Below are 27,858 nucleotides of genomic sequence, written 5' to 3' on the forward strand. Positions count from 1 at the left end.
TATGTGTGCCTTCAAAGCAAAAAATAAGGAAACAGGTCTATGCACTCTCACTGCTGCACCTGACTTATTTATGCAATTTATAGGTCTAGGGCATAAAAAAAGAGTGAGAACGAACAGGGAGGACACAGTGCAAATGCTAGTGTGTCTCCCCTGGTCCTGGCCAATTTTTTTTTTTTTTTCTTGTTTTCCTGTGCCACAACATGCTGCACAAGAAGAGAACATCAACCTTTGTTACTAGCTGTTTTTCTTTCTTTCTGTTGTTGTCTTTTTTATTTTTGTGTAGCAGTTGACATGTAATGGCATGATAATTTTAATACTGCACAGGGATCCGAATATAGATTATTTTATGAAGCAGCAAAAATATGCTGGGCAAATGGCGCCAAAGTTCGCAAAACTAGCCAGATAAGACCAATCACATTCCTGAGTTAACGCGCTCATTCAAAATGAAGCGAAAGGCCCGATAGTATTGGCAAAGAAGGCTCACTCACTTTGAATGAGGGACCAGTCCAGCATGCCTACCAGAGAAAGCTTTTATTGGCGTGGTATGGGTGTCACAATTGGCGGTGGAGGATAGTGGTGATACGGTACAGGGGGAAGACCTTCATACATAAGGCCAGGGTCGGGCATACCCATCGGGTCCCCGTACACAACCATAGGATTCATCATCGGCCGGTTCATCTGGGGATCCGGTGGCCACATATCCATACCCATGTTAACAGGTCCACTGGAAGACACAAGAAGCCGACGGGTACGTCACTACAAAGGGCAGATGACAGGTTTCAATTATGTCTGAGTTAGGGCTGGGCGACTGCTTGATTAGCCTTCAGATTAGTCAATGAATGGTTTAATCGCAATAGATTTTTTTTGGTCGCAAATAATTAGATGATGTCACGTGACCAAAATCAGGCAAGCGTTGGCACCAATGTCTGCACTTCGCTTGCTTAACCGCAAGGAAGGGAACGATTGATTGAGCTACAATGTTCCAACTGAGGTAGCCCCTGCAGGCATGTCTAGGAGTCAGGAGAAACATGCCCATGAGCGCTGCACTTCAAGCCAGTGCGATAATTAGTCGAATGAACAGCCTTGCTATAGCTAGACATAATTTCGTCTGAGTGAAATTGATACACTTGATAAATATGTACACTTCAGTAAGGCGTCACTGACATTAAAGGCAACTTCGAAGTACAAGAATTAAACTATTTACTTTTCGCTCACATACATAAATCCATAAATCTGATTATTTATTCAATTAAAGGTTTCGATTAATCAGGTTAATATCTTTAATTGATGCCTAGTCCTAGTTTGAGTGCTGTTGTTTGCTTGCACGACAATGAAAATCGCAAGTCACTAAAGTGCCATAAACAGGCACAAGACAAAGCACTTCTCCGCAGGCTCAATACTATGCAGTCTATAAGATTCCACTCCCTGGCTTTGGGCAAACTTTGGGCAAACCTGAATCAGCTTAGTGGACACGCAAGAGAACATGTGGCACTGATAAGGGCGGTTTCTTGATAACGTAAGGTGAACTCCTGTCAACAGGCTTTAGCAAAATTTCCATCTAGGTCCATCCGGAGCTTGTAGAATAGTTCGCCCTACTTACTTAGCCCTTTCTGTGCCAACATTTTTTTTCTTAATAAAGCACAAAAGTTTCCTTTTTTGATGATTCATTGAGAACAGCCTTTGTTAATGCAGTATCAGCAGCAGCTTCTTGTGTGGTACTGTAAAGGATTTTGTTTCCTCTCTTTTGGTCACGGAAACGGGTGCGTGTTACAATCGAGGGCGCATTAGAATCAAGTAAATACGGTAAGCGTTTCTTTTTCGAATTTTTGTGCCGAACCTGCATATAACGAAATCCTCTTTATAACGAAGTTTTTCGGGAATTTGTCAATTTCGTTATATCCAGGTTTAACTGCCTTGCAGTGTGGCGGTGTACTGAATACTGGCGTCAAAAATTGTGTTTTTCGGGAAACTATGAACCAGTAAGAAAGCGTAACAGCGTTGGGTCATTTTTCGTTGGGTTTTTTGTTGTCTGTTACCATAAATAATTTGTTTTGTTTTCGAATCTTTCCTCGATGATTCACTTTCATGATTTCGTAGTTGAACAGTTCGAAGAATTCAAGCCTGTTTTCAATGTTCTCCATGCGACAAGTCATTCCTGGTGAGGTTAGGAGAGAGCGAAGTGGTTCTGGATGAGAATAGGAAAAGTTGGCGCCATCTTCTACAGCCCTTGAGGGAGCATGGCTCAGTGCCAACAAAGGGGGAGGGAAATGTGTTTCTGTTGAGCCATGCCCATGTGCCAGAGGCCACCAGCAGCTCAAACTCCTCCTCACTCTGGTCAGAACTAATTTGCAGCTCTGAACACGAGTCACCAGAACTTTCCAGCCCTATTTCCTCACTGGGGCTGGAAGACACATCCAAAAGACCTCGCTTATGACGCAGAAGCAAGTACCCGAGTGTATTTTACATTTGTCTATATTTGCATGTTCGGACCATGAACTGCAGTTTTACTAAGGTGCCCCCAGAAATTGGAACTGTAATTGCAAGAAAAACAAAAGAGCTGCAATTAAATGGCTTGGATTTGAGGCACATGCATGGGGGTCATATCATTCAGTTTCAGTTCTGAATAAATCGATCTGCTGAAAATTTAAATTCATTTCCTTTCCTAAACAACAACTTTTTCCTCATTGTACAGCTGCCTTCACAAAGTGCCTGTTGATTGCTTCATCTATTGCTTCAATTGTGTAAAATGGCACTCATTTATATGTTTAATGTTATTTAAGCTATGCTTTTGAGTTGCAAAAAGTCAATAAACCACATTCATTTCTGATAGCGCTGAGTGTGACCAGTGACAACTTGCTGTATTATACGATTCTGTGAGTAAAAATAAACTGAGGTTGCGCAAGAACAGTCATTCTAATGCCTTAGAGTTTACATAAATTTGGTAGCTGTCACGTGATTAACCCTGCATGTATTCTTAGACTTTAGTAGTTGCGGTGCAACTATGTCTTAATTTGTCAGGGCATTGAAAATGTCCAGTAAACGATGCGCATATATACAGAGATGAAGTAACAAACAAATAAAATGAAAAAATTGCACAGATCCAACACACATTTTGGAATCTACGTAAAGCGAAGCTTTCGTGAGAAGGTTAACTAAATGCTTGTAAAACTGTTCATCAATGCATTTTGCAGCACAGCAATCACGTACCTGCCCAGCCAATTGGCAACATGCGGAAACCTCTAATACATGACCCATGTGATCCACGGGACCGCAGATGACACTATCTCGAAGATCAGTCCACTTTTCATCACGCTTTGAGATCAGCCCAGTTTACTATTTCACTATCTCAAAGGCCGGCCCACCTTATTAGGCAAGAAATTGACCGAGCAGATGCGTCAAACCATGGAAAAGAAGGCATAGAAAGATTCACTTTAATAAAGGAATTGTAATGAAAACAGAGAATTATGCACTCAAATGCTTATATTTGTTGCACTGAGAAAATTTAGCTATCATTTGTTGCTTTACTGCGTATATCTTTAGAGAACAGAGCCAGTGGCCAGCACATCTCTAAAGGTAGTACAGTAGAACCTCATTGATGCAATCCCGTTGATACGTTGTACAATTTCCCGGTGCCAACGTTTGCGATAGAGAACACGAAAAATGACCCAACGCTGTTACGCTTTCATACTGGTTCATAGTTTCCCGAAAAACACAATTTTTGGCACCAGCATTTATTACATCGCCAAACTGCAATGCAGTTAAACCTGGATATAATGAAATTGACAAATTCCCGAAAAACTTCGTTATAAAGAGGATTTCGTTATATGCAGGTTCGGCACAAAAATTCGAAAAAGAAACGCTTACCGTATTTACTTGATTCTAATGCGCCCTCGATTGTAACACGCACCCGTTTTCCGCGACCAAAAGAGAGGAAAAAGAAATCCTTTGCAGTACCGCACACCTCATGCTTTCATACAGAAATACAACTATCACTCAAGATTTACTCCCAATACACTAAAGTTGCGATGAACAAAAAAGCCCCGTGAACGCGTGTCGTTTCGCACAAGCGCGAGGCGTTGGAAACGACGAGCGAGCGACACGATGGCGTTGTAGCGTCGTATGGTGTCACCTAGTGTCAGGTTAGTAAAGTGAAGCGCAGAGACTTGCGCAGTAACCAAAGAGTGGAGCTGCCAGCGCGTTGAAAAAAAAAAGTTTTTTTGTTTCTTCGCCAACATCAACTGAAAAAGAAGTGCCGGCTTGGCGGGCTAGGCCAGCTGCAGCATGCGGCGGGTTCAAGTTTGAATGAAGGGAGGGGGAAAGGTCACGCCCGCGGCGGCAAGATCGCTGGGTCTAGGGATGCAGGCCGGCCTCACGCACGCTCGCACACACGCACGCACGCACGCACATGTGCGCTCGCTCTTGCCTATCAGTCACCGTGAATTCGAGCGCACCAAGCCGCTGCCGCTTCGCATTCCGTCACAGCGGAGAAGGTGCTTCCGGTTGCTGCTCGTGCAAAAATGACAAAATCTGGGATGAAATCTCTAGTTTGTCGGCGGGGAAAATTCGTTATTTTGAGGGGATCTCCCACTGCCACTTCGTTACGTAGAGGTCTCAAATACATGTGCTTCTAGGGAGTAACGGCGGGGAATAGAAAAACTTCGTTATATCCAGGAATTCGTTATATGGAGGTTCGTTATAAGCAGGTTTAACTGTAGTATGGTACGTTTTCAACTGCTAGATCCCATGTAAACAAGAAAAGGTGCAAGGCGCACATGTTTGAGAACTGTAGCTGCCTGCTAAAGCAGCTTCCTCACAATACTTGCCCGCCCGTCTCACATAAAAATGCTCGTTCGCACTCAGCTTTCTATTCCAGTACCAGCAAATCTCCCAGGTCATTGCACACAGCATTCCCAGCTATCGCCGCCAATTCCATTGCGATAAGCATCATCACGTACCTGTTCTACAGCGCGCGAGACATACTGTGGTTTGAAGTATAACTGTATGATTTTTATGGATGATAACCTAAACACGCCACCGTTTCCTGTGACAAGCAGCACAAAATGAGCGTCATGTTTCGCTCTGGCAACATCACAGACATCGTATTCCGGCAAACGCCCACCAGCTCCATTTTGTTCTGCTTTCCCATCGCTGTCTTAAAACACTGTGCAATATGAAAATGATAATGTGCGCCACGGGTCACTTGCGCCCCACCAACTTGACGTGCGTCAGCGTCTTGTGCCGCAATGATTCGCAATGAGAGGGCACGTCAAAACTTCCCACCAAAATGCCCTGCTCGAAGAAGCTGCTGACCTAGGCCGAACAGAGGAGCACGAATGTAAGTATGCCTAAGCTGCAAAAACCACAATGTGCATCTTGGGTTGCTTGAGCATCACCAGTTTGGCGTGCATGGGCAGCTCGTGCTGTAACAATTCGCATAACACTTCGCATTACATCGATGTCAGCTACAGATGAGTCTGTCGAATTATTTTGTGACTTCAGATCGTATGCTTTTCCAGTTAGTATGTTTTTCCCCAGCATTTTATTCCGAAACATATAAATGAGGCTCTACTGTGCACATGGAGCTACATATAAGCCGATTCGTTATACAAGTGCTGTCCTGTGTGTGAGCTACTCAACAAAAGAGCAGCAGCAACCACGGTCAGCAAAGTCAGAGAAGGTTCACCTAGAAAGCTTCGCTTAAAAAAAAAAAAAAAAGACTCACTGTGTCTTCAAGCAGTCCCCATCTGGATAATGCTTGCGGAACTCGTTGATAAGCACAGGATCCGTTAGCCGGACTCCTTCCACTTGGTTGCCCAGAGTGATCCAGTTGGGCTGGACATTGTGTGGTCGTCCAAAGAGCTCAATCTTGCGTGTGCCTGGAGACAAGCGCTCAATGATGCCGTAGATTTCATCAGGCTTGTGACTTGTTGCACGAACTTCCGCAACTATCACATCACAGTCAAGGCCCCGGTTGATTTCCTGCAGCAATATGGCAAAACAGCAGTCACTCATGTGGTTTTAGCAGCATCTCATATGATTTGAGCACTGGAGCTGGGAAAGTCCGGTTTAACTAACGAACTTGTTCCCTCTGCAATATAGTCTCCAATTTGAAGAAAGACAGTTTCCAAGATCTCCGTTTTAGTAAATGTGGAGGACTATAATGGTCCTATATAAAAGCATGCCCATAAGTGTAGTAAGAATGAGCACAAGTCATCATTAACTCAAATTTGAATTAAGAGGTTTTCAAGTTACAAAGCTGTGCTGGTGGCTATGAGACACATCTTAATGGTGGGCTTAATATTAATTTTTATTACCTGGTGCTCTTCAGTGAGCACCTAAATCTAAATACACAAGCACTTTTTCATTCTTCCCCCAGTGAAATGTGGGGCTGCCATGGCTAGAAATTGAGCCCGTGACCTTGTGATCAGCAGCAGAATAGCCACCAAGCCACTGCAACGGGTGACTGCCCAACAAGAAGGCACAAAAATATAACCATAGGACTTCTTGGAGTAAATTTTCATATACCAAAGTGATTGTACTTAGTGTTGTATATCGCCGGATGGCAATATACAAATAAACTATCTTAGCATTACAGCATGAGTCAAGTTGCCGCTTTTCAATGATTTGTTCTGGGCTTGCATTCCAGGTCTACTAATTCCAGGGATATTTACACTTATGCATGATGTAACATACAACGTGACACCTCATTGGAGCATCTTATCCGCCATCAGATAGAATGAACGCACACTGGGAATGATATCGCCAAAAGTTTTTGACCAGGAATGCGGTCCCCCGTGGGATTTGGAACTCAACACGGAAAGTGCAATGCAGAAATGTGAATCTCAGGGAGTGCATGAAAGAATTGCTTAGATCATGGGTTCTCAAACTGGGTTCTGCGAAAGGCATTTTAGGGTTCAATGGGGAATGGGGAAACCAGAAGTCTGTTTTATTCTATTCATATCCACAATTTGTCAATTTAGAGAAGAAACACTGGACTGTGGTACCAAAAGCACAGCACACAACATCCACACTTCGGTAGCCTTGTGAGAGATCCACATGGCAGCAATGCGCGAGACCCATCACTGTGCGATTTTCAGGCCCACAGTGTCCACGCTGAGTGTTCTTCATTCGTGCTTGCGAAAGCGGTTCAAAACATGTGAGCGGGAATAAACTCGAAAGTTGTGAAAGCTGAGGGCCACCTCTAAGTTCAGCAGCTTCTGCATGGTCGTGCTGTCGACGGATGACAACATGGGCCGTTTAAACGCGGGGCAAGTTCACGCGTGATTTGCAGTATAGGTATGTCAGTGTCGGCATAGCACAGTTTAGATACGAAGGCTCGCTTACTACTGCACTGCCTTGGTTTCTACCTTATACAGAAAGAAAGTGTGTGACATGCATTTTAATGTGCGGGAGGTATACCGCTGCAGACCATTGTAGCTGCATTTAAAGCGGGTTTAGTGTCCTGATCAGTATATTCAAGACCATTCCACAGCACGAATAACTTGTTGCATTTGTGTACAAAGAAGAAAGTAAACTTTTATGCATCTGACACTTCACTTGGATCAGGATGCCGTTTACGGAGCGTGGTGCCTAGGGCACTGGCCGTATGGTCAGCGCATGCTGCATTTCGATGTGTGCAGCAATGCAGGGGAAAAAAAAAAAAGAGAGAAAAATGCTTGTCTGTGTATTATCATGAGTTACCCAGTAAAGAACGATGGTTTTCAAGGCCACATGCTCACGGGGCAGCGGTCCTACTTTGGTTACCCTATAGACTCGTGTAAGGGCCGCACCCCCAATTGGCAGTCCAAAATTTTGAAACAAGAATTGTTCAAGACAGCGAATTTTCGCACGCTGTGTACTTCCGCGTGCCGCTACTAAATGGCGAGAGCTGCGCGTTGACCTCTGATGCAATGGTGCATCCGGGGATCCGGGATGCGCACAAGTCAAGGCAGTGCCGGCACCATTTTGACCAAAAGGTTCAGTCCTATGTAAGGGCGACACCTTGTGAAAATTGTGAAAAAAAAAAAAAAAAAAATGCGGCCCTTAGACGAGTCTATACGGTATTGCCTACCATGTTCGTGTAACTGATGCCCGAATTTCTGGTGAAATTTGATTTGAACATGTTCATGGCAAAATGTGATAGCCAACAAGATCGTTATGCATATAGAATTATTTTTCACTTTTAAAACAGACAAACCTCAAACTGTATTGAGTTCACTCAATACAGTTTCGAACTGCAAGTATGACAAAATGCAGGCTCAAATGTACAACAGGCAACCAGAGGCTGATTCTAATAAGTGGCATGGAGCCACTCACTGATTACCCTGTTTAAATGATCCAGTAATTTGTGTACTTTCTTTATCTTATTTCTATATAAGGTGTGTAGCCATTTAGTTAATTCACTGCGACAATTATAGCAAGCACATCAGTGGAAAGAGGGAGAGGGCTGGTGGGGTTTATCAAATCCAGAAAGTTTGAGAACTCTTTACTTATGCACTGGTAGACTGATAATCACTTCATCAGTTGTAAATGTAACATAACAACACTTTCTATATATTTGGATGCCTGAAAATGTGTTGCAGCGGCTGACGCTGCCATTTCACATATCCATAATTTCCTGACATTGATTATTATTTGAGCATGCGGCGTATGGTATAATGTTTTTGCAACATTGTGGTACAGTAGATTTCCATTAATTTGACTTCGGTCAATTAATTCAATCTTGACCAAAGGTCTTGGATGGCACCCACACATTTCTATGGGACCAAACTTTCGTTATTTCAATCCCAAAACTGGCCTTCGCCGGATAATTAGAACTTGACCAGTCAGCATGCATATGCCTGACCCCTGTGGTGACCCCAATAGGGAAACATTTACTTGCAGTGTCTGCCTTGGCAGAATTTGGAAGACATTGAATGCATTGAACACAAGTCAACTCCAGATGAAAACGCCTATTTTCTGCCAGCCCTAGCAAGATTGTCAAGCAATAAATGTACCTCACAATGTCTGATTACAGTACTTACTCAATTCTAACAGGCATCTTTTTTCTTTTCCAAACAAAACTGTGATGAACACAGCGTTTGCAGCGTTCGTATGCTTTCTTGCATAACATGGCTCTATTGTGGCAAACCTGACTTTAGGGAATCAACCGCTACAGTGAAACACATATTAGACCCTTGCTCCTTTTGATTGCAAAAATTGAGCGGGCGTTAAGATTTATACTTTGTTTAGGAGCTTTAAAGTCATTTCTATGTTAGTTTTGTGCTGTGGTTGTCTGTGTTCGTGGGGTGTGGTTGCATGTGCAGTTACATGACACTCGAGTATGGTGCGAGACGGAGTGCCGGTGGTGGCACCTGCCGTGGTGCTATGGAACAGATGACACTTCTGATAATCGCCGGCAGATGATGACTGATACAGCAGTGAAATTCAGTCACCGTGTCAGGTTTCTGCCGGGATAAGAAGTGAGGAGTAGTACTGTGCGAATGGCCGTGGTCAGTGCAGTCACTATGCTGGCTTGTTCAAAAAAAGTATTGCCTCATTAACTTGACAATTTCTATGTTAGTTTTCTACTTTGGACACACAGAAAGCAGGTGTTTTCACTGCCATGTTTTGGCCTTGCATAGACCAAAAAGGCAGGCAGGGATTTTGCTATATCTGGAAAAGCTAGTGCATTATGGCCATGAATATATTTAAAAGGACACTAAAAAGGATTACTAAATATGGTAAGACTGGTAAGAGACCCTTTCATAGTTCCATTTGTACTTTTTTGGTGTATACTTCCCCTTTTTGATTTGCACGCCCAAGTTGAAATTTCACCACGTCACTGTGACGTAACAAACCATAAAGACTTTTCTCATACAGTCGAACCTCATTATAAAGAAGTCGCATCAGACTTAAAATTAACCTTGTTATATCTAATATTCATTACAAGCATTAATTTCTTACATGCTAATATCAGCGAGAAAGATTGTAGATTTATTTTATTATATTCAATAACTTGTTATATCCGTGTTCACTACATTGAGGTACAATTGTAAAAGGTATTACTGTTCAGTGCTCTTTAATGCCCCTGATTTAAGCACAGACCGCCCTGGGTGAGGAGCAAGAAAGGAGCATGCCTTGGGGTTCCCCTTCACTCCCACCAGACAGTGCTCCTTGCCGTGATTGAGCCAGTGGCCTGTGCGGCCTGTGCGGATGATGCGCTGCAGCTGGTTGGTCTTCACCCAGATGAGCTCGTCACAGCGCTCGTAGCCCCAGAGCTTCAAGCAATCCCGGCCCAGCTCCATGGCTCTCCCTGTTACCCACAGGAAGATGAGGCCGTCGTCTGTCAGGCTGCACACCACACACAGCACCCCAAGAGAGCTTGTGAGAGTTCAAAACCTAGAGGTGTACCCCAAGAGAAGCTATATTGTGCAAAAAAAGCACTGACTAATGGTACACTCAAATGGGCATTTTCAAGCGCTATAAAGTATAAAGCACTCTAGTCATAATTTACATTCAGCTGGTCGAAATTGAGCGCTTGGAACACAAGTGTGTTCACACACGATTTCAATATAACAAAATTTCATTGGTGCCACAAGAAATACCGAGACGACAAATGGAAACTTCCACGGACGCAGGTGGTTAAATGGCTTAATTACAAGCAGCTGCTTGCGCATGCACCTCTCAAATTGTGCGCCACGCGACCGAGAGCGACCACCGAAGCAGTATTTCATATAAAGTCCAAGTGCGATAAGATCCTATTGCGTCCTGCGCACTGTATGCTTTAGGTGCAAGTGAAAGCATGCAAGGATGAGCCAAGAAGGATGGTGGCTTGATGAGCACAGTCTTTCCATGCAAGCAAGGGGAAAGGAAGGAGGGGAGCGAGCTCATTATCAAGTGTGCGCAAGGGCGGGAGGAGGGGGAAAAGAGTGGAGGGCTGGTTGGTGCACATCTCTTCTAGCGTGGCTGTGGCAGCGCATGGCTGCTGAGTGTATACGCAGCCAGCAGCAAAGCCTGGGTGAGCTGAGGTGGTGTGGCATCGTGCACTATCTTTCCGCGTGTTTAGTGCTGAAGGCTGCATAATCTCAAGTTTTGGAGACGCGTCGAAGCGAGAGCCAGACAAAGCATTGGCTTCCTGCTGCCACCGTTTTTCGTGATAGTGTCGTCTCACTGCGGGCAGCACCATCAGCTGTGGGGGTGGAGTGGATGCAAAAGCATAGCTAGCTTCGCTTCGTACCGCCGAAGTTCATGAAGATATCATCGATATGGCATGAAACTGTATCTTTCGTCACAGACTCTCAAATTCAACAAAATGATTTTTTTCCTCACTGAAGTTTTCTTTTTCTGAATTCCCGATAATTGGAAAATTTCGCGGCCCCTTCCGTGTAAGAAAAATCCATCAGCGACTGTGCTTATTTGCATAAGAATATCCACCGATGACTGCATAATTTATCGCCCAATTAAAAGTTCAGATGATCATCTCGTTCTTCAGCAAGACCTTGAACAAATTATTAGCTGGTGCAATAAATAGCTAATGACTTTAAATACCTCGAAGTGCAAAGTAATGTCGTTTACCCGGAAGCCAACAACTTCACCGTATCCTTACCACACTGATAATTACCCGTGGCAATGGCTACACAATTTAAGTATCTAGGACCTCTATTCACATCGAATCTTTCTTGGTCAGAACAAATCACGTCGATTTCAGCTAACGCCTCCTGATCATTGGGATACTTATGATGCAGCTCAAGAAATGTTCCTTGAAATGTTCAAAAGCTAGCTTATCTAATGCTCGTTCGTCCCCAGCTCGAGTACGCGTCTCCCATTTGGTCCAACAACAGCTTGATTTGTGCAAGTTGGTTCACACTGAATAACGTAGGTACAGCGCAACAATTTTTGGAAGACAGGACAGCGTTCTTTACTGTCTGTCTCTTTGTTTCCTTCCAAAAATTGTTGCGCTGTACCTACATTATCCGTTTGGTCCCCTCACCAGAAATACTTCACTCAATTGCTAGAACGGATCCAGAACACAGCAAGCCGCGTCATCTTAAACGATTACAGCTACCAGTGTAACACAAATAAAACTTACACTTTCATTACAATCCTTGAACACTCAAAAAGACATTGCCCTGTTAACACTGTTTCACAAGTTCATTCACTCCACTCGAGTACCGGCATGCTTGAAACGACCCTACTCCACGTCATACAGGCTCCACAAAATTTTTCAGCTATGCCCGCATTTACCGGTTCTACACAAGCATTCCAATACTCTGCTCTTCCTCATGCTGTCAAGCTTTGGAATTCTCTCCCGGATAGCATCGCATGCCTGTTCAACTATGATTCATTTCATGACTAATCAAATGTGAGATTTTATGGTTATCGCTCCATGTATTCTTGTATTTCCACTATGTTTTGCACCTTACTGTCGCGTTAGTACCGTAATATCGCTGTGTTTACTGTTATTTCGCTATGTCACGTTAGTGTACCTAGGTTGTGGTTCTGGTTGTGTTATGTAAATGTCTATGTATTTATGTAGGTCATATACTCTATGTATTTTCTGTGTATTTTCTATGTACCGCCCCCCTTACTCAATGCCTCAAGTAAGGCCTGTAAGGTATGTTTAAATAAAATTAAAATAAAATAATAAAATATAATAATAAAAATAAGACATCAAATTTCAATCTAACGAATCAAATTGCCAATTTTACCGACTTTGTTATATCGAGATTTAACTGTACTACATTATGCTGAGATACTATCACAGGCTGGAGGCCAAAGATGGAGCAGCTACCTGGGAACATTGAGCTTCCGCATCTCATCATCGGACATGGTGCCATAGGGGAGCTCCATGTGGATGTCCCAGGGTGGGTCTGCCATCACCACAGAGAACTTGCCCAGAATGCTCATGTCAAAGTAGCGCAGGTCACACTGAATCCACTGAGGAGGATGCAGCACAGTCGGCCCCGTGCCCCGCAGTAGTGCTGGGGGAGAAGAACCGCCCGAAAGCGCTGGAGGTCGGCTCATTGGCACCGAACTGCTGTCCACCTGAGTGATCACCACCATTCACTTGTTGCCACACTTGCGACAGAAACTGTAGGCAGTTGTTAAAAAGCTGCAAGTGAGACCAGCTGAGAGAGCACTACTTGGAAAGCAAGAGTTGATCAAGAAATTGTGACACACACAGTAGAGAGAGAGAGTGAAAAGCAGAGAATTGTGCTGTGGCGTGTATGTGCTGAGCCGTGCTCCCTCAAGGGCAGCAGAAGATAGTGTCAACCTTTCCTTATACCAAACCACTTTAGCTTCCACCCTGCATAGGAATAGGCAGTGTAGCAAGTAAGGACAGAAAGGATCCAAAAGGAGGGCAGGGGAAAAGAAAGTAAGGGCAAGAAGATATTATGGTATGTACAGATGAAACGAAGGTGATGGTGAACATGTAGACATTCTAGAGTTTGTTAATTAATCCAATGTCTCGAAGTGTTGAGAAGGCATAGCACTTAGTATGCTTCCTAGCTCTAGTGGCTCTTGCAAAACTGAGCTCCCTCTAATAAAGCAACAAGTCCTTTAATATGTATAAGCTGGACATTCCAATAAAATCTGTTCCATTATTTCCAATGAACCGGTTATCACAGTATGTAATACAAAATACAAGTGATTGACAGATGGTGATTCAGATCCAAAGGAAACACGGGCTTATGAGAAATGCCGTAATGGAGTGCTTTGGATTTAATTCTGACCAGCTGGGGTTCTTCAATGCACAACCAAAATGTGGCATGCAAATGTGTTTTTGCATTCCACTCTCATTGAAGGGAAGCCACCATGGCTGGGGATCGACTCCGCAACCCAACGCCCAGCAACAGGATGCAACAGCCACTGAGCCATGCCAGTGGATAGAAAATGTGGACACGTGTACTTGATTATCTTTTTCCTGTGACCGCTTTTCACCGGCTAACCAGTGTTAAACGTTATCGCTAGGCACAAGACGCGCCTGCATGCATCTGAACATTCTCGATTGTTGTAGCCGATTCTACCTGTTGTTTGTGTTGTCGCTGAACCTACTATAATCAGATTGCATGCTCAACATGAACAGTGTTGTACATTCTAGAACTTGTACGAGTGCCAGGGATTATGCTCGAACGTTCAATGAGTCAAGTATAAATAGCCGACGCATCTGAGCCACAGATCATATTTCGACGATCAACAAGTGTGCTCGCCGCTCTCATTGACTGAGTGTTACTTGTTTTGCTGGGCACAGGTTCACCCAATAAACAGTTAGTTTCTTGACATGCCTAGTGCCACTGTGATTGTTCACCATCGCAAAGTGACAATATACCTAACTGCATGAAATTGTAAAAGCTTCCAGCATGGTAAATAATTACTCAAAACTAGAAGGGCTCCTGTAATGTTGCTCTTTGGGACAACAGAAATTTGCAGAGCAAAGCAACGAACATGATTCCAAATGCTGCAAGCCAGTACTCAAGAGAAACAGCATGGTCATGTTGTAGCACATGTACACGTCTGTCCGTATGAAAGTAAGCATCAAAGAAGAAAGTCAGCCAGAGACTTCTCCTACACACACTTCACTTTTAAATCTGAATGATAAGACCATGACCATGGGTGCAATAAATGACTATTTGGGGTTCAAAAGGTGCCTGTAACATTGCTGTTTGAGCGAACACTCACTGTGCAAATCTGCCGACCCACAAAACAAAGGGTGCATGAATTATAACCACACTCCTGGACAGAGGCAGGATTTTTACCTCGTAGTGCACATATTTACAGCTGTCCATGTGAAAGCACGTGTTGAGGAAGGAACAGTCGCCCAGGGACTCGTCTGTGTGCTTCTGGATGATCTTGTTGAAGTGTAGCTTGTTACAAGCTGTCCCAGTACTGGAGCTGCGGCTGCACTCCTGCTTGGTGCCATGTGGGCAAAACTCTTGCACCTGGCCGAGAAAGGCAAGAAGGACAGGTCAGCCACGCACTCCTTCAGCAATGACACAACAACTGCAGTTAGCCCAGAGGGGGTCTGGACTGTCCCACTTGATTTCCAATAAACAATTGGGCGACCACAAGACCGTGTGCTAGTAAAGAACGACACACACTCCAATGAAAAGAAGAAATGTTTTATACATAAAAAGAAAATGTTGTCATCCCACTGAAAGTAGCATAGGAACACACATGCATTCCACAGAAACAAAGATCACAGTTAAGGAAAAACTTCTTCCTGGTCCGTGATTTGAAGCCTGCACCACTACGTCACTGGGGCAGTTGCTCTACCAAATGAGGTCCCAATTATAGGCTAGAAGACGGTAGGACAAGACCGATTTATGCGACAACTCAAAGAGTGGGGTTTGGGTTTCCTCATAGCTTCATGCTACCTTCAGGTGCATGCAAACTTTCCCTTTCCAGAAACTCTTTCTACCTTGCTTTTTAAAATGCTTTAAGTATCCTGCTGCCAACAGTATAGATTAAAGAAAAAACATGGGTAAATCATACTCCAAGTGACAATAAGAAGAAGCAGGAGAGATCATATAATGCACAGAGAAGATACCAGTGGTCTATTAGGTAGCTTAAAATTGGTGCAACTGAAGGCAGCAGAGAATCAGATGGAGCAATAACAATAGGAAACTTGCAGGGCATAGGTTCAAGTCGCCTGACACAAGACAGGGGTAACTGGACATGGATGGGACGGGCCTTCATCCTGCAGTGGACATACATTATACTGGTGCTGCTGCTGCTGATAATGAAACACCATACTTTTTGTTCATTCAATTATCGGTCTGTTTTTTTTTTTTTTTTTTTTTCAGTGGCGCTCCTCCACCAAGGGGCAGCAGTTCTCAAACTTCCTAAATCTCACAGCCTCTAAAGCCTACTGATAATATGGGCACCAGTTGAACCCAGTTTCATTTACAGGCATAAAGCGTACACGCAAAACCGAATCAAGCTAGGACCTTATTAACTAGCAATGTCTATCAATCTACAGCAGCCAGGATTAATGTTTATGCACTTGGTTGGTCACTTGCCGAATGATAAATGAGAAACATGGTGTAACTTCTTGCTAATGATATGATCCAGCAGTGTGGAGCATGCAGCCTCACATAAACAGGTCACATGTCACTGGAAATGCCTTAACATGTACTTTGCTCACTTCTTCAATAGACTACACTAATCAATGACACGCTTCTGCCGCAGTCCTTACAGACATCCGTCAACTACTCCAAAGGACCTCTGGGGCTCTTTTAAATGCATTTTTTCTTCTGAGATGCAAATTCTTTGAGATTTGCATCTTTTGAATGACATTATTAGGTGAGAGTGTTTGCACATGACTTGTTTTTCGTGCTTTCTCTATGTTCGTGTAGTGCTTACACACTGCTAAGAATGTTCAACTCACCCAGTTGTCTGATCTGGTACATCTTACCATTTTTATGCCACATTGTATTTTTCTTCATAATGCTCATCTGCACTGTTTGCTAAAGTGCGGTGAAATTTTTGAAAGTGGAACTAAACAAACCTGTGCGCCACCTTGCGAGCGGAAACGTTCAACGAGAGAACGCTCCTTGGCAGTTGGTTTGCTCAAGAGCTCTAGGATTTCCTCGCCCAACTGCTTGGTCTCTTTCTCCCGCGCGGATGGAAGTGAAAGCAGCGACTCAATCGGGTCAGGCGCAGAACGCTTCTGTCCTCGCTTCCCCCGCATCTCGTCGCCATCCCCCTGTTGTAAAAAAAAAAAAAAATTATTAAATTCCGGGGTTTTACATGCCAAAACCACAGTATGATTATGAGGCATGCCGCAGTAGGGGGTTCCGGATTAATTATGACCACCCGGGGTTTTTTAACGTGTACCTAGATCTAAGCGCACAAGCGTTTTGACATTTCACGCCCATTGAAATGAGGCCATGAACTGAACCTGCCACCTTGTGCTTAGCAGCGCAACGTTACGGCTGCTAAGCCACTGTGGCGGGTCATCCGCCTGTTGTCATCAAGAAGGAACGGGCAGCCCTTTGCATAATATGCAATTGCCTGGCTTTAGCCAGAGGAATCCAACAGCAAATAAAATGCCTAATAATTATAATAATGACACCAAGGATGATGACGATGTTTATTTCTTCAGCGTTTTACTCAAAGCAATTTAAGAGTGGATGAATAAATACAAGACAGTGATAGAGTGTTTTTGTTAATCAGGAAAATTCGACCTCAAGCCACCTCCTGAATTGTAATGACAATCTGAACAGAGTGCTGAAGGTGCACGTTGGACTGTAGGGGCTGGATGCGTGGGGGGGAGTTAACTCGGGCTCAGGGGAGGGGGGGGGGGAGATTACAAAACCCGACCCCCCCCCCCCCTTCGGTGCGCCACTGGCAGTGCCAGTTAAATATGCAAACTGTGTCTCAGGGTGCATCCAATGAAATGCCACCACAAGTGCACATATAACAAAATAAGCAGCTCACATGAAGACGGCCTAGGTAAGCATGAAAAATGAACGAAGTTCAATGTCTCAGACTTATATTTGTTGCTTCAAGTAGCTTTGGGCAAAGACTTCAGCCTTAGTTTTCTCTCTAGCTTCTGAAGGATATAACATCCACACACTATTATTATGCACATATAACATGTGTATCTACCACGCGCCCATTCCACTACGTATCAGCGTTATGCTTTTTTTTCTGCACACAGCCCGAAAATGGAATACCCTTCCTTCATCGCCCTCATCACCGACACTTCCCGTTTCAAAGCTGCTATTGAAGGCCATCTTTCAAGTCACGCCACCTAACCTGTCCCGCCATTTTTCTATGTGCCCACCCCTCATATAATGTCCCGTTCTGGGACCTTTGACGTATCATGAATAAGTAAATAAATAAATAAATAAACACACACAGAATATCTGTCACCACTGTTGTTACTTTTATCATAACACCCCAAAATTTTTCAGCTTTGATTTGTATTATAAAGGATGTTTCTTGACAGCAGAACAGACATACAAGTGTCCTTTTTATAGCAACCTATCATTAGCAGTTGACATGAATACATGTGTGATAACTCATAAAATATTTATCTTATATTCACGAACTTCTAGCATGTGTTGCAATTGCAGTATTAAAGCCAGCCAGTCTTTAGGACATGCCGGCATGCCCACTCAGTAGGAAACCTTAGGCTAGCAAATTTTGAGATTGAATCAAATACTATTACTTGAACACTATTATATATTTAAGAACTATTAGAAAAATATTAAAATTTATGAACAGCAACTACTCCGTTTGTTATTGAAAAGTAGTGAATATTCAAACGCCCTTAGTTCCATGATATAGAGATATGTATTACCAAATACTATACATATATATATATTTTTTTTCAGAAACAGAATCGTTTTTATTATGCATAAGATATGGTAACTGTACATGGTATATATCCTCCTGAGACCCGAACACCAACTATGGGATAAAATCGCTCTTCAAAGTAGTTTTTATTGTGTACTCTTATGTTATGAACTTGAAAACCAATTTTAAAAATTTAAATACCACTGTTAGATGCCAAAAACTTCGTCTACATATACGTAAAAAAAATAACTATCTCCATCATCTTCTCCTGTTTGCTATGGTAAAAATTGCATTTCATTACTTAAACGCAGAGATGAAGATGGAACCACGTGTAGTACATTGCCGTGTTGCTGCCGTGTTCAGTATTTTCACGCAATCTCAGTGATATCGAAACACAACTCAAGGTTGCTTTCAGCTGTCTGGGACGACATAGAAGTCTAGATCAATATAGCATCAAATTTCTCGAAAGTGGATGACAAGAAAAGAAGTAAACTACTTCTTTATAGTTACACATGCACCGTACTTCATACCCAGAATGACTATTTTGCGTAATCACTTCCGAGTGAATTTCAAAAAAAATGTTGAAGGCAATGTGCAATGTATTGCAAAGGGGTCTTAGGAGGATATACAGGAGGAGGTCCCATAGTCAAAGACTAAAGGAGGGACCTCCTGAAACATGTTATTTATTTATTAGTGCAGTGTATGAAAATAACAAGAAATAAGAATGTGTCAGCGCTACTTAATAAATACAGAATTACAAAAGTTGAAAAAAAGCATGAAGGTTGTATTTAAACATGCTAATATTTCAGTGCTCCTTAAGGTTAGTCGGTAACAAATTCCAAGGTAGCGGAAAACTTGCCGTAGTTATTCTTGGGCACAGGAAGCAAATAGTTATTATTAGAAGCAAATCGTGTGGCCCTAAAATGAGGAAGCTGGTTTTCCTTATTTAGCTTAAGATGAAGTTTTCCATCGAAAAATTTGTGCATCAGAATACCTAGTGAGTATTTGTGAAGGTTTTGACCGGATAATATATTGTGTGTATGTAGAAGTGTATCAGTGAGAAAACTAGAATATTCACATTTTGGTTATGCAAATGTTTTGAACATTGGCAGACCCTTAGTTCCAAGATGTCCCTCCCCAAACTTCTGGAGAAATGCACTGATGTTCCATGCATAATTTTCACACAAAGCACTCCTAAACAGTGCAGGACAAAACTGTGAAAAACCGATATATTGTGTGCCAGATTTGAAAGATGAATATCTACCGACAAGCTGGTAATAGCTTTATGATTTTTACCAAAAACACGCTTAAAATTTCACAAATGTGGCATTTGAAATTTACAGTTTATTTCAACATCAGCAAGTTAATTTTCATAACAGAATAGTTATAATTAGTAGTTACCGCATATATGATGCCTGCCACGACTAATATTTTGTTGCCAAAGAAAAAAACTCAATTGCATTGTCTTCAAGAAAAAGAACCATTTTCATTGAAACAGCTTCTATATCTGCTAAGGAGCATCCCAATTTGCAAGGCTGGCTTGCAAGCTCTACTGTTCAGAAAGTGAAGCTTTTCACTCTTATCTTCCAAGAAAGAGCTGTTAATCACCTGTGCATCAACAAAGGCTTGTAGACGGGTGTGCTCAGCTGAGGTGACTTGGAGGAAGGGGGTCCCTTCAGCCGTGACGTCCTCACCAAGTGCGATAAGTTCTTGTGCAGCCAACTTGTGCAACAAGTCCTCAAGAGAACTGTGGTCAATATCCCGGCCTAGTGACCGGCTCACAATGGCCTGCAGTCGGCGCGAGTCTGCTGGCAAGTCCAGTGCAACATCAAGAAGACAGCGCAACAAGCGGCGCTCCACCTGTGTTACCAAGAAACCAAGAAAGAACCAAAGAAACCGACTAATGAACATAAATATTGACAAAGTTTTTGATATACATATTAAATCTAATACGGTGAGAGACTGCTTCAATGAACAATTGTTGCTTTGTCCCCATTCGCGCGTTGGCTTTTCCCCTGAAAAACATGGAAAATTATCAAGTTACATTAAAAAGTGGTTAGCCAGTTTGTGAACAAGTACTTGTAAGCATGTAAGCAAGTAAGCATGGATGGCACTAAGAACGAATTTGCCTTCAGCGCGGTAATGTGAGCAGTTTATTGTAGTAAAAAAGTGGTTAAGTAGATTACTTTAAAATCTTGCAAGAATATAAGCACACTTTATTGTAATGTTGAGGTTGGTCTGTACCTTTCACGCCATCAACAAGGTCGCCTATTGTCCAGCTCAGATGCCTCACCTATTTGGAACGAAACCTCTTCTTCTGCTGCGACTCCACCGCAAATTGATGATGCGGACCAGGCAGCTGAAACTTCACAAACATGACCACCGGGTTTGGAAGACGGAAATCCCCTACTCACCTCGTCTACATCAGCGGGGGCCGGAGAGTCTGTGCTAGGGCACTGGGCACCGGTCGCCTGGTGGCCTGGTTGTGGAGATCCCACGGATTGGTTTATTGCAGAGCTCAGCGCTCCGCTACTGTCTTCGCCGGTACTTGTGACAGGCTCCGTTGAGATGGCCTGTACTATCTCTTGGCGCTCTTTCTTGCGACGCTGAAGACGTTCACGCAGGCTCGACTGCCGCGATTTGAACTCTTGCATATCCTTCCAGGCGTCCGACATGATTACGCCGTCAACGACGCACTTGTTAACGTGCACAGAAAGCTACGGGGAAAAGTGAAAGTAAGCGCCGGCAACCGCTCGGCTGAAGACTTCGCTTCCCTCCGTTTATAAGAACACCTTAAGCAAGTCCGTTTTATTTTCCAACAAGGTTTGGAGGGAATGCTTACCTCCACAAAGAGTGGCTGAGAATTATAACTGACTGTAGAACTAGTAGCACAGAACACCTATCAAGTAGTATCATAGGTAGTACCGTAGTAAGTCACATCAGTCGTAAAATTAGACAATTGATACAAGCCGCCATGTTCACCACAGCTTTATAGAATAACGATGATGATGATACCAAAAGTGTGGAGACAGAAAAATGTACAATATAAGCTCAAAATTACAATGTAAAGTCTAAAGTTTCCCTTTTTTAAGACACGTAAGTGGTAATCAAAAAAATAAAACTGCGCAAAATGGCATTGCATACCGTGAATTTGGAGACCACGTGAACTGCGGCGCGCAGCTTCGAAAGCACGGAGGAAGGAACCAAAGGAACCTACGAAGGCGTGGACGTTACGCGAACAGTGTAATACCATTTTTCGACTGATACAGTCAGCTTTGCGTCTACAACATCGAGGCGAAACGATTCAAAGCCACAAAGCTGGGAATCAGGTACCCACATTATCCCGCATTACATGCATTGTGCACTCTTATCTACTAAAGCTGCTGCCTGCAGATGTGGCTTGCTCTTGCACTGCCATAGCTCATTGCAACGCTCTCCGCCAATTGATAAAAGCGTACTTAGGCGCAGTTATAGTGCAGTTTCATGTCGTTCATTCAGCGAGCTTTTTTTCTACGAGGGTTCAGGTTTTTTTATTGTTATTTGAACGTGCTCGAGAGCACCAACGCACAACTTTCGACGCGTGTTGAGGCACTGGAGCTCGAGTTGCTCCATTAAAAAAAAAATAAAAATAATAAAAAAAAAAAAAGGGGGGGGGGGAAGTAAGAGTGCAGAACACAGTTTTGATGTTTGTCCATGCAAGCGAAGCTTCAATGTCAGATCTGTAGCAATCCCGGATATAAAACTAAAAGTATAAGAGTATATAACATCCTTGGTTCCTATGGCAGGTCGGGAGCGGATCTCGATCCGTGATCACCCCACAGAGTATATGTCCACTCCGCCGAAATCAGCATAGTGATTCACTATTCGGCCGCAGCGATGGATATTGTCATGCATTTTCTTCTTGAGAAAACCACTATTCGGAAAGCAGCTTCTCAGATTCAAGCGGTGAGGAAATGGGCGAAGACGACAACGGAGGCGTTAGCGCATGAAAGCCGCATACTTGATATACTTGACGACATTGCATTTTTCTCCTCACCACCAGGGGCTGCGCCATGATGGGGCATCCCCCCCCCCCAAAAAAAAGAAAACATATATATATATATATATATATATATATATATATATATATATATATATATATATATATAACTTGAGCATGACCCCCCCCCCCCCCCCCCGAGAGCGCCGAAAAGCTGACCCAAAGTAGGCAGTATGAAACAAAATGTCAATTTTGATGTCTTACAATTTAGAGGCAGATGCATGAGAGCAGCGCTGCTTACAAAGAGTGGCTTCGTTTAAGCATAATTTATTAGAGAAAAGTTCTGATCACAAGCAATTATCCTCTCGCTTGTGACAAAATATGCGCTTGAAATACAGCGCCGAACTGCCGCAATAAGATAAGTATGGTTCCACTCCTTCTAAATAGATTTAAAAATGGGCTACACTTCTTCGGTCCGCTTGCGTGAACCGGCAATTTTGTGCCTCAGATGTAATAGCTTCTTTTTCGGGCGCCTTCCGCTCACAGGTCTCTTCGGCAAAGAATAAGGTTCGCCTTGCTGAGGTCGTGAGTGCTGTCTAACCGAAGGCAGCACACACACACACACACACACACACACACACACACACACACACACACACACACACACACACACACACACACACACACACACACACACACACACACACACACACACACACACACACACACACACACACACGCACACATATATATATATATATATATATATATATATATATATATATATATATATATATATATATATATATTGCAATCTATAGCGTGTCTTTACCAAAGTTGGAATTGATATGCACATTATTTAGTGGCGTTAGTTCTCTCTACTGCTGTGAAATTTCTCTTTTGAAGCTATATTCATCTAGTACGGTACAGCACATACATAAAAGACAATAGTAAATAAATGAAAAAAAAGAAGGTACGCAGCAGCAAGAAAGTATTTTCTTGTTGCTGCGTACCTGTGCTTTCTTTCTTTATTTACTACTGTTTTTATGTATGCGCTGTACAGCGTACTAGACAAATTTTCATTTTTTAGCGGAAGCACTGCCGTGTAAATATGCTCAATTTTAATTTATATATTACTGCCTTACTGGAATAGCTTATTCACACTGATGTGTTCAGAAGGCCTTCAGCCCAGTCAAGCAGCTGTTAAAAGATTTTATCGATCATCGTAAAACCCTGTTGTGCTCTCGGACGAGTGTGTTGAACATGCATAAATAAATGTTCGCTTTTTTTCCCCACATTGTTAATTAAATGACGCAAAGAACGCACGCCGAATAACTACAATGTTCAGTTAGTTCAATTAATAAAAATAAGATTGAACATGCGCGGAACATGGCCGCATCATTTTAAGAGAAGCTTTATAGGCTCACAATTAAGTGTCGGCGGTGGTGGTGTCACGCTAAAAATTGGGGCGATCCTGGCGATAGTGCAGAAAGGGCCCAAGCTCAATGGCGCATACCCCTGTGGGCTCGGGGACGCACCCTTGAACTACCCTTGTCACGTGGGACCCAAAAGAGAAGATCACCAGCCCTTCCCCTGTCGAGAAAATGGAGGCAAACGAAGCTTGTCGTCCGATTCTAGCGCGAGGGCTTCCGAAGCCCAGGCGAAACGTCAGCGAAGAGCCCCGGACCCCGAGTTGTGGGAGCGCGATGTTGAGGCCAAACGTCAGCGAAGAGCCGCCTACCCTGAGTGTTGGGCAAACGAAGCGGAACGCCTGCGACAGCGTCGTCCTGCCACAAGCTTCGCTTACCCCCATTTTTTGTGATAACTTTTGCGAGTTAATGCAGGGCCGGTATTTTGTAGCGATGCCTTATGACTTATTCCATACTAGTCTTATCATCCACCGCTCACGGCCAGCTGATCCTGTTGATAACGCGAGCGGACCCTCGCTCTGACCACTGACAAGCGCGAAAAGGCAGTTTAGATTAGGGGGACGAAAGCGTAAGGGCCCCCAAGCGCTAGGGGGCCCTTACGCTTGCGTCCCCCTAAGGTCATCCATCCATCCTCATCTAGCCTCATCCATCCATTCATCCCTAATCTAAAACTGCCTGCACCGGAAAGTCATCGCTACAAAATACCGGCCCAGGTGCAAAAGAAAAGAGTCGCATGAGAGCTAGTAGCCATGCAAAGGTTTCTCCATAAAGCATTTCTTAGGCCAGCCGCAATTTGTGGTTTGTATCAAGAAACTATCAAGAAATAAAGCTCAATTGCCAAGACGGGATTCGAACCCGCGTACCCACGGTCCAAAGGCGAGCGTCGTAACCACTAGGCTATACAGCCACTTTTTTTTTTTCTTTATTGTCTCATGTGCAAAATTCACTCATTTATGAACACCCCAGTTCAACGAAGTTACACGTGAAAAGCATATGCAACATTTACCAACCACGCTTGCCAAACATGCATTTATGCGAAACTACGATTGCGTTCGAGCGTCGTCGTCTTCGTCCACAGCTGGCACGTTCGCACGCGCTCGTGCCAGTGCTCTAGCTGCGAGGTGAAGAAGAGGTTGAGAGAGATAAAGAAAATGAGAGAGAGAGAGAGAGAGAGAGAGAGAGAGAGAGACGCATTCACGGAGCGGGTCTGCTGGAACTCGCTGCCGGCATTGCAACGCGGTGTTGGCATTAGAACGCGGTGTCGGTGTTGCAAACTGTGCTACGCAACGCGCAGTGACGGCCGTAAGTCCGAAAGAGCGGGTCTGCTGGAACGCGGTGTCGGCACTGAACTCAGGCGCAGACAAGGCCGAACCTAGCTACTGCCAAGTTCAACCTAGCTACAACCAAGACACGCAATCAATCGGCCAGCTTCGCTGTGTCATGAGCTTTGCGCGGCCTAGTGCAAGCTTTCGCCTTTTTTTCTCGAGTAGGAGCAAACCGCAGACGATCTGTCTCTCTCTCTCTCTCTCTCTCTCTCTATATATATATATATATATATATATTATATATATATATATCAAATTACTATTACAATAAGCAAAAAAGCCTGGAAATGCATCTGTCAGGTATTTTTATTCTTTAACACATATAGACCTATTTCTCAATCGCACATGGTGAACCACCGAGGCCCGAAAAATTTGAATTCGCATTTATTTCTTGACGCTATAAAATGTATATATAATGCAGGGACAAATGGCATTAAGTGCCCAGAGGTCCCTGATCCAACCCAGTAGCAGCAGTGCAGCGCATAAAAAAAAAAAGAAAAAAGAAAAATGTACTTGGTGTTAAGTCTACAGCATTAATGTATCGCTAGTTAAGGTAATATAGTACTGTCAAGGTTACACAGAAAGAAGTACAATTAACAAATTACTTTCTATACTCAAAAGAATGACGGCAGAGGTGTGCGAACGTGGTGAATTACAACCCGATTTCTAGTAAAGCTGTTTTTCTCTTTTTTTCGAACAGTTGCACTATTAATGTTTCAGTTTCTTGTAATTACATCGCATACTTTTAAAAAGTTACCCGTATATTAGTGTTCCGTTTGAAACCTTGTCCCTGTGTAATGCTTTGAAGCACTTATTGCTGGAAATTAAAAAGAAAAAAAAAATCAGTAATTCATCAATGCACATCTTACTTGGCCAGAAAATTTCATGATGTCCTCCCGCCCTAAGTCACCACAAAGTGACCTTCATTGCTTCAAAATATAAAATATCTGCTGTTTTTGCTCCTGCCGGGAAACAAGTAGTAGTGTAGCTCTTATTCAAAAACGACCTGAAAGTGAAATCTATAAAATCAGAAGTGACACAGGCCTTTAGAAAAAATTCATTGGCACTTAAATGGCTCTGCACATTCGACCGAGGTCACTTTCACGAACATTACGCAAAGAAATTCGGCAGTTAGACCTGTAAGTGGTTTAATTGATTCGATTTTTGATGGTGATAAGATAATTATACTGCAACTCTACGTAGACTATCTCTGGACGAAGATTCAATAGTTCCAGCATTGATAATCGAACGATTTCTAGTAAGGCACACCAATTGTTGGGCGCGGCTGATACTTTATCCGGACCTCTCCCCTCGCCCGAAGGTTATATATATATATATATATATATATATAGATATATATATATATATATATATATATATATATATATCAAGCCGATTGTTTTGTTTTTTCAAGTATGGTTAGGCGGCAAGTTGTTACGGCGGGAACTGTCCTGCGCCAGGACTTCTGCGCAATGCAAGGTCAAGTGCCCCCCCCCTCCCTCCCCCCCCCCCCCGGTAGTTGCGCCTATGTGCATTCCGCATGCGTTAATTGTGCGGAATGTACCTGTTATGGTGATTATATAGGAGTGGTGGTGGTGGTGGTGGTGGTGAAAACATTTATTTCGCAGTATGCTTGGACCAGCCCGTAAGGAACTGGTCCTTACAAATACTGGGTGGAGGTCCCTAGTTCGGGACCCCAGTGGCGGTAGCCGCCGCCCGGGCGCGCCCAACTAAAGGCCTGTACACGCTCAAGCCGCACATCGCCGCAAGCCGCACCGCATGCTGGCGGTTCAGTGGTAGCGGGCGGTTGGAGCAACCGGGCACAAAATTCGATTCACGCTGGGACCGGCGCGAGCGGTGCCGTACGCATGCGCCCTCTGGCTGGCAAAACAGATAACCAGCGACTGGCAACATGCAACAGCGCGGTCGCAGCGTTTGTGTGCTGGCGACCAGCAAAATTTTGGCCCGAGCCAGGATTTTGTTATTACGTTTGTTTTCTTATTAGGTAATTTTCTGATTAGTGAGCTCGAGCGGTTCGCATGTGCCGGCATCCGCACTCCGATTCGGGGCCGCGACGTATGTTAAGAGCCGGCAACCGAGAGGCGGGGCAAAGATGTTCTAAGTCGGCAACTATCGTCAACAGCAGACGACACTGGCATATTTTTGTCGGCGTGGGTTCAGCTTCCGCGTCACGGCGAAAACGCAAATCTCTTGCACTGTCATACTCTGTTGACTGCATGTGTCGTGTTGGCGCGCTGAGCCACCTCTCGAACACTATGCAGTTATCTTACCTGCGCCTTTTTTTTTTTTTTTCGTTTTCCTTTCTTTCTCTTTTTTTTTAAATCATTGCTACCGCATACTGTTGTAACAACATACATCGCTATGTACTCGGTTGTGTGCGGCGTGACGGCGCATTTTTTGTAGATGTGCTAGCGAAAGCTTGCAAGACCGCGCGTGCGTTTTTAAGCCAATGAACAAGGTATTTGTCGCAGCAACAGCGTAGCACGCTGAAGCGCCGCAGCGTTATACAGGGTGTTCATTTATAAGTTTTTAATTTTTTTTAGAAATCCTCTGTGGCAGGTAGCATAATTCTTATCGTTGAGCTGGGTTATTCGATGAGGCGGACATTAGTAACACGAGAAATCCCATATTGAACTAATTAAAAATGACTAATCAACTTCTTAGTTAATTATTGTACAGCACATATTGTGATTTACGAATTGGAGCCGGTGAGCTTGGCAGGCGTATTCACTTGGGATGAATTTCCAGAATGACGCCAGTTTGGAGATATGTGCCATCAAACTCGCCCTAAAATGCACTGTTGTTCCACTTACTTTTT

General features: G+C 43.5%; 1 protein-coding gene across 1 annotated transcript; it reads right to left on the bottom strand.

The window, feature by feature from the left end:
- Positions 1 to 516: 516 nt before the first annotated feature.
- LOC119434554 (N6-adenosine-methyltransferase subunit METTL3) lies at positions 517 to 21,285 on the bottom strand. The gene is made up of 9 exons (XM_049659527.1): positions 21,128 to 21,285; positions 20,700 to 21,002; positions 19,894 to 20,145; positions 16,490 to 16,687; positions 14,739 to 14,921; positions 12,773 to 13,026; positions 10,119 to 10,332; positions 5,723 to 5,979; positions 517 to 724 (listed from the first exon to the last, which is right to left on the bottom strand). Exons 2-9 carry the CDS (start codon positions 20,958 to 20,960, stop codon positions 532 to 534), a joined length of 1,812 nt encoding a protein of 603 aa, XP_049515484.1. The 5' UTR covers positions 20,961 to 21,002; positions 21,128 to 21,285; the 3' UTR covers positions 517 to 531.
- Between the last annotated feature and the right edge of the window lie 6,573 nt (positions 21,286 to 27,858).

The sequence above is a fragment of the Dermacentor silvarum genome, unplaced genomic scaffold (assembly GCF_013339745.2).
Source record: "Dermacentor silvarum isolate Dsil-2018 unplaced genomic scaffold, BIME_Dsil_1.4 Seq12763, whole genome shotgun sequence".
NCBI classification, from domain to species: domain Eukaryota; kingdom Metazoa; phylum Arthropoda; class Arachnida; order Ixodida; family Ixodidae; genus Dermacentor; species Dermacentor silvarum.